The following is an 8,490-nucleotide window of genomic DNA, read 5'->3' on the forward strand; positions in this document are numbered from 1 at the left end:
ATAAGATAAATAAATTCCTGATGTTTCTAAGTGTTGTATTGTAGATGTTGAGTATTAAAATTATTGTGTTATGTCAAATTAAAAAACGAAATCATTACGTGAATTTCTTTCTTTTTAAAAAAGTTATCATACAAAATTTATTCATACACCCCAAACTTTTTTTTTATTTTATATATTTTTAATGCTTACTTTGACAAAGCAAGTTAATTTTCCCGAGAATCAAGCTTAGGGGTCGTTTGATAGACTGACTGGATTAGAGGCTTGGACCGAGTCAGACAGTCAGGAGGTTTTTTTGCTGGACCAGATCAGGAAGAAAAGGTTGGACTCAGTCACAAATTAAGACCGAGTCAAACCCTCAACAAAATCAAACATGCTGACTGGAAATTTTGGACCAAGCCCTACCTTTAGACGTGTCAGCAGCCTCATCAAGGTATTTGTTTTTAACTCAAAACAACAACCTACTTTCTTTTAAAACCAAAAAACAATGTACAACCTTTCATCTAAAACAATGTATGTTTATTTTAACCTAAAATGGCAACATACTCTTATGTGTCGGTATAAATTTGTGTTTGTCTACGTTCCGACGTAACTTATTTTATTTTTATATTTTTATGTTTTCGTGCTTATTTTTATGTGCTTGCTTATTTTTTTCATTTGTGTGTGTGTGTGTTTTCAACTATCAATACAATTATCAAAATTCAACTTACAAAATTAAGTACTTTTAATTACGCTTTTATCGATTGTATTGATAAAAGTTGAATTTTAACAATTGTATCGGTAAAAGTTGGATATCATTGAATTTGTTGGTAGATAAATATACAAGGTTGGTACCACTGATTAACTCCAGTTTATAATGTCGAATGAAAATGTATTATATCCACAACATCAATTACTTTTATTTTTAACCCAACATAAAAAAAGTATTTTTAACACAAATAACCACATATTTTTATATTAACCCAATAAACACACATTTTTATATTAACCCAAAACATTGTATATACATTTTTAAAGCAAAAGTGTAATGTATTTTTATCTAAAAAAATCAATTTACTTTTATTTTTAACTAAAAAACACAACATTACATTATACATATATACTCTAATCCTAAATAATATTTGCACACGCATTACATGTTCATTAGAATATGAAATGTTTAAGAAAGGGGAAAAATTCATAAAACCAAACTATATGCGACTTTCCAAATAGAACTTTCAGAAACTATTTCTCGAAATGAAATTATTTGCCACCGTCGCTTTGCGTGGGTACACGGGTAGTATATATATATATATATATATATATATATATATATATATATATATATATATATATATATATATATATATATGACAAACAAATAAATGAGTAACAAAATATATACCATGTGAAAAGAATTTTCAAAACGTCTACTTGTGATTTTCCTGTCTACTTGCCCACTTTCTTTTCTCAAAGAATTCTACATATTTGAAAGTCTCTTTATAGTAAGATCTTCATTAGTCGCCTTCCCTGTTTTAAACGTTGCGTCTCCTCCTTTTCCTTTATCTGCATCTTTAACTCTGTAAGATCATGACTAAGCTTCCTTCATTTCCTTCATCCATCTCTCAAGATCTTTTATCTGATGCAATAAACTGAAGATCATCTCATCCCTTACACTCGAGTGTGGTTTAGTTTGTTGGACATTGACTTGGTACCAATTATTCATAACTGGTTTATATTGTTCCTTCTTATGGTTGATAAATAAGTTATGTCTTGTATACGTGCTGAACAAGGATATGGTGAAATGAACAGAGAGATCTAAGCATTAGAAAGACAATACAGTATTAATGTAATAATCACCAAGTAACTACAATTAGTGAAGTAACAAAGTTGTCTTAGCAAATTTCTGTAAATAATGCATTACAAGGCCCTTAGTTTTGTATGAACTGCCATTTTTTCTTGAGATATTGACAAACAAATTGGACCATGATTACAACTTTTTACATCCTCGCTTGTTCTCTGAAAATCATTTGTGGTCAAGCTTCCATAATTAATGTGGAACTTAAAATTCATTCATGTGTTACTGACATTGAGCCCAAATCAAGCCCATATCTCTGCCAAGTCATTCCTAAAACACTTCTTATCGAAACCACACCAAACACTACCGAAGAAATTCGATACAACCCGAAACACCTACCCATATCAACCACACAATCTACTGGAGGGGTAAGAAGTAACCGAAAGAACCTTAAGATAAATGAAGGAAACCTATGTCACTCAAACACCCACTGGCATCAATTACCCCATTCTTGAAGGGGGTTCAAAATTAAATTCAAGTTCGGTTCACCATCTTCCCACTTATTATGGTTTGGAGATGAAGACCCACATAAACATTTGAATATGTTTCACACTATTTGCACTAGTATGAACCCATAAGGATGTTACAGATGAGCAATTTAAGTTAAGGGCAATCCCTTTTTCTTTGGGTGATAGATCAAAATATTGGTTGTTTTATCTTCCACGAGAATCGATAAACATGTGGGTCAATATGGAAAGAGCTTTCATAGACAATTTATATCCTACTTCAAAAGTGTCTCGTCTTAAAAAAAATAATTCGTGGAATTCGTCAAGGTAAAAAAAACGCTTCACAGGTATTCAGAAGGATTTAAAGTTTATGTTTAAGTTGTCCACACATTAAATTCCCAAAAAACTCTTTATATAACACTTTTTATGAAGGCTTGTTACAAATGGAGATGTGACTCATTGATGCTTAAGTGGTGGTGACATCTTTAGCAAACCGCCACAACAAAATAGACAACTTCTCAATACCATGGCCGCCAACACTCAACACTTTGGTCATCGCCAAGATATGAAGACATATATACACCATAAAGTGAATGAAGTTGGCATATCTAACATCGAGTCTAAGCTAGTGTATTTGACCACCGTTGTTCAAAAGTTGGCAATTAGAGATAGTCAACAATTTAAGGTGTGTGGTATTTGTGCTATAATGGGTTATCATATAAATATGTGTCCCATTTTACATGACGATGTGAAAATATGAATGCTATGGGAGGATATCAAGGTCAACATGGCAAGCTACAAAATATCAAAATGCTTATAATTTGAGTTGGAGGCCAAATCCCAATTTAAGTTGTAGCCCAATACCACTTCCACAGAATGTCTTGATAAGACCCCATACCCACAACAACATCCCTACCAACACTAGTCGTATTATCTATCCAACCCATATCATCAACAACATTGCCCACAACAACAACCTCATCAATCTCAATCTAGTAGTTTTAGAATGTCACTTGAGGACATCGTGAAGTCTCTTGCCACAAGCACCCAACAATTTCAAAATGTGTCACTATGACGTGGAAGCTTTATATTTAAGTCCTGGACTCCACTGACCCTGTTCGAAAGTTTTTGGGTTGCCATAATTTCAAGTTTTTGTTCAAAATGTCTAAGTAGGAAGTGTAGCGAACTCAGATTTATTTAATTTCAAATAACTTTAATGTTGTATTTTTTATAACACAATAGAAAAGATTGTAAATATTTTAGATTGATAGACGAAGAACTAACTCTACAAAGCTACAAAGACTTGCTTTTTGAACTGCAAGAGGAGTTGAAGGATATGCAGCCGGGTTGGAAGGAAATGCAATTAGCGTTGAAGAAAAACACAAATGATAGTTTAACGTTGGAAGAACATAAGTTTATAAGTGTTATTATACTTATGGTTGTTTTACTAATAATTGTTTTGATTTTCACATTGTTCATTGTAAATTTGTAATATTTGTTTTGTTTGTGAATATACATGTAATGGCTTTGTATAATCATTTGATTATTGAAAAGTTTGTTATGTTCATGTCAACAACTAGTCAACTTCATCATAAAAAGAATACTCCATTGCTAATCTTTTACATGGTCGTTACATCCATATCGATAACACGCTTCCTTCGCCACACCACTCCGATGAGCCCAACTATCAACGACAAATGTGAGAAAAAAATGTTATCATGAAACATATTTTTAATCATGAGTTTTCAATGTTCATTCTATACTAGAATAAAGTGTTATCGCAACATCACGACCTTTAATTTGCGGATATGATGGTTATTCTTTTTTTTTTTTTTTTTTTTTTTTTTGTGAAAAATACAATATATAAAAATAGACATTTTAGTTATCATCATACAACGAATGAGAATGCAAACGAGGAACAAGTTGCGCCGCTAAGCCCTTTTGTATGGTAAAGTCAATTCTTTTGAAGACTACATCCATAGATCTAGGGGATATAACATTATTATGCATGATCCGTTGTAGTCTACTAAGAAGCTCCACCGCATCCGACGCAAGGAAGCCAAATGTATCAAATGCAAATGGTATGAACGCGTGTTGATTTTCCATACACGGTTTCTCATGTTTGGTGACCTTGCATAAAAATGTTATTCTTTTTAACTAAAAAAAATGATATTCTCACAACGCTAACCTTTTTATAGTAATTTGAGATGAATAAATTAGAAATAATTTATTTTTATCGCAACATCACGACCTTTAATTTGCGGATATGATGGTTATTCTTTTTAACTACCAAAAAATGATCTTCTCACAACGCTAACCTTTTTATAGTAATTTGAGATGAATAAATTAGAAATAATTTATTTTTATCCTTATAATGATACAAGTATTTTAATAAATTTATCATGAAAATATAGATAAGAAACATAAATTTATCATGAAAATATAGATAAGAAACATACTTTCATGTAAATCCTTAACAAACATAGATGGTTTAAATCTTGTTAGCGACATAAATAAAAATAAAAATGATTTAAAAGTTATTAGAATATATAGACCGTCCGTTCTATGAAAAAAAGGTAAACCCAATACCAAGAAAGCTTCTTTTAATACATGTTTAACAAACCAAATTTGCCACGTCTAAGTAAGGGATATCTTTTCTTGCCAGAAAATAATAATACACATAAAAAACAAAAGAATTAGTGGCCTCTGCGTAGTTGCCACGTCCATGAAATTTTAATTTATGAAAAGTAAAATAATAATAATAATAATAATAGAGAAAACTTTGATATTTTCATATCAAAGAAACCATGGGTAAAATCGTCCAGCTAAAAAGAAACCAGGGATAAAATCGTCAAGAAAAAAAGAACCAGGGGTAGAATCGTCAATATAGAACAAAGGGCAAAATCGTCAAGAAATAAAAGGAGTAAAAATAGGGTAAGATTTTCCCGTTCAATACTCATCTCAAAACACACACCCTTTTCTTTCACTCGCACTCAAATTCCCTCAACTCCACGGCCACCCGAGGAGTTTGAGAAAACCCTAAAAAGCCTCCTCAAAAATCTCTCAACTTTTTCTCTAAATCTTTCCACCAATCTGCAAATCAGGTGCTGTAGATCCCTACTTTTACTCTAATTTAATCTTTTTCATCCAGCTTTATGGTTACTCGATATTCTGTTGTTGTGTGTATATGTATCAGTCTATGTTTTTACGATCTAGGTTTTATGTATTCGTAGATCGATTTATATAGCTAATCTTTGTAGATGATAAAGGGCTGTTTCTTTATTCACTTTGTAAGTTAAGTACTCTGCTTTCCAGTTTTTGGAGATTCGTATATTATTATTTCGGATTGAATCGCAACGTAGCTTCAAATTCAAGAGCCCATCCAGATCAGTGTAGATTTGTGAACTTTAAAAGATGTGATTTGTAATCTGAGGATTAGATTTTGTGCGTACCCGATGAAATAACTTGTTGATGTTGTTAATGAAGGAAATCTCTTTGCGATTCACTGTTAGGACTACAAAACACACTGATTACTAACAGTTTGCTTATAGACTGGATGATAGTTGAAATTTTGTAAAGAAATCCTAAAAGAAGATTCCAGAGATGATTTTTTTTGGTTCTACAAAGATCAATTAAAGCTTGTACAATGACGAACTAAATATAGCTGACGCCATCTATGTTCTAGATAATTGCATATTATATTTTTCTATCCTATCACCCTATATACATGTATTATATGTATATTTTTGTCTTCTTTGTTGGTTTTTTGTAGCATGTCAGCATTCATGACACCCCTCCAGCATAACTTTTAGAGTAATTTCATGTTTTTTGTTTGATAATCAATGAAAAGCATAGCCATATGCTTATACAATGTGGCTTTGTCCATGTAGAATGATTTATGTGTCAAATACTTCATTAAGAGCAACATCAAATCATACTCATAATATTGAATATGTCATAATATCTCAAGGTTATACTTCATTTATGGAAGATTAAGGGAAAAACTAAGTTACTAACCCTTTGTTTGTCTTTCAGTCATGGCAGGAGCAGCACCAGAAGGTTCCCAGTTTAATGCTCAGCAATTTGATTCCAAAATGAATGAATTGTAAGTTTTTCATTTCACCTCTTCACACTATTCTAAAAAGATTATCCATTTAACCTTTACTTTCATGTGATAATTACTTTCTTTTATTACTACTACTACAGGCTTTCAACCGATGGCCAAGACTTTTTCACCTCATACGATGAAGTTTATGATAGTTTTGATGCCATGGGTTTGCAAGAAAACCTCTTGAGAGGCATCTATGCATATGGTAAATCAGTACTCAACTAATCATATTTGTTTCATATCAACACATATTATAAGTTTCTAACATGTCAACATGAAAATTTAATAACCAGGTTTTGAAAAACCATCTGCAATTCAACAAAGGGGAATAGTCCCATTCTGCAAGGGTCTTGATGTGATCCAACAAGCTCAATCAGGAACAGGAAAGACTGCAACCTTTTGCTCTGGAATCCTTCAACAACTTGACTACAATGTAGTCGAGTGTCAAGCTTTGGTACTTGCACCCACTCGTGAACTTGCTCAACAAATTGAAAAAGTCATGCGGGCCCTAGGGGACTACCTTGGAGTCAAAGTCCACGCGTGCGTGGGAGGGACCAGTGTTCGTGAGGATCAGAGGATCCTCTCTGCTGGGGTCCACGTGGTTGTTGGGACACCTGGACGTGTCTTTGACATGCTCAGGAGGCAGTCACTACGTGCCGATTACATCAAGATGTTTGTCTTGGATGAAGCTGATGAAATGCTCTCAAGAGGTTTCAAAGATCAGGTACTTTTTCCAATCTTGAACCCTTAATCTTCTTAAAAGCGAGTGATTTAATTTTTTTTTTTTTTTAGATCTATGATATCTTCCAGTTGTTACCATCGAAAGTCCAAGTGGGTGTGTTCTCCGCTACAATGCCACCAGAAGCTTTAGAAATCACCCGGAAGTTCATGAACAAACCCGTGAGGATTTTGGTGAAAAGAGACGAACTTACCCTCGAAGGTATCAAACAGTTTTATGTGAATGTTGAAAAAGAAGAATGGAAACTCGAAACACTCTGTGACCTTTACGAAACCCTAGCAATCACCCAGAGTGTTATTTTCGTAAATACGCGCCGAAAGGTTGACTGGTTGACCGACAAAATGCGTTCCCGGGACCACACTGTCTCGGCCACCCACGGTGACATGGACCAAAACACGCGTGACATCATCATGCGGGAGTTTCGATCGGGATCTTCACGTGTGTTGATCACTACAGATCTTTTGGCACGTGGGATTGATGTGCAACAGGTGTCACTTGTTATCAATTATGATCTTCCAACACAGCCTGAGAATTATCTTCATAGGATTGGGCGAAGTGGGAGGTTTGGGAGAAAGGGTGTGGCCATTAATTTTGTGACTTTGGATGATGAACGGATGCTTGCGGATATTCAGAAGTTTTATAATGTTGTGGTGGAGGAGTTGCCTTCGAATGTTGCGGATCTCATATAAGATTGTGAAGTAAGAAAGAAAAAGGTTTAGAGGCTGTTTTTGGGATTTACTAATACTATTATTATTATTATTGTTATTGTTATCGTTATCGGTTTTGTTTGTTTTAAGTTATGTTTATGATGATGGTGGAAGACTTTTTGTGTTATAAGATATTATGCGAATTGGCAATGTGTTTCTTCTTGTTGTGTTGCCAAATTTTGCGACTTGTGTTTGTACTTTTAAAAGTTTCTTTTTTACCCGTCAATGTGTATGGATTTGTTTGTTTATGTGATTTGTTGCTATAATTGTATTATTGGGTGAGTTTCTGATTTTGAAGGTTTGTTTTTACCCATGAAAGGTGCTGACACAGACGTAAAAGAATAGGTCGCCCAATGTATTTTATCATCTTGATTTATGTTTATCTCTATTAAAGTTAAATTTTTTGAAATTGGTTAAATTAAGTGTTTTGCAACCGAATAATCTGAAAAGAACCGGTTGCGTAGTTTATGATGAATTAAAATTGTGTAAACTATGTGGAATTCATCTTATTACTAATTTAAAGAATATAGATTAATCTAGTCATTAAAAATGAGGTTTTCAATAAAAATAGTCACGTTTTTCTGTTTTGTAGAAATATCACTTTCTCCGCTGATTACAAACAAACTTGTTTTGACATTTCACTGACAAAAAATATT

The 8,490-nt window shown here is 33.2% G+C and overlaps 1 protein-coding gene across 1 annotated transcript; it reads left to right on the forward strand.

The window, feature by feature from the left end:
- Positions 1–5,221: 5,221 nt before the first annotated feature.
- On the forward strand, positions 5,222–8,082 carry LOC145117436 (eukaryotic initiation factor 4A-15). Its single transcript, XM_079053726.1, has 5 exons — positions 5,222–5,384; positions 6,316–6,385; positions 6,487–6,593; positions 6,682–7,112; positions 7,181–8,082. Exons 2-5 carry the CDS (start codon positions 6,318–6,320, stop codon positions 7,814–7,816), a joined length of 1,242 nt encoding a protein of 413 aa, XP_078909852.1. The 5' UTR covers positions 5,222–5,384; positions 6,316–6,317; the 3' UTR covers positions 7,817–8,082.
- Positions 8,083–8,490: the final 408 nt, after the last annotated feature.

This window comes from Lactuca virosa, chromosome 5, assembly GCF_052849685.1.
Source record: "Lactuca virosa cultivar CGN04683 chromosome 5, Lactuca_virosa_CGN04683_v6, whole genome shotgun sequence".
Lineage (NCBI taxonomy): Eukaryota > Viridiplantae > Streptophyta > Magnoliopsida > Asterales > Asteraceae > Lactuca > Lactuca virosa.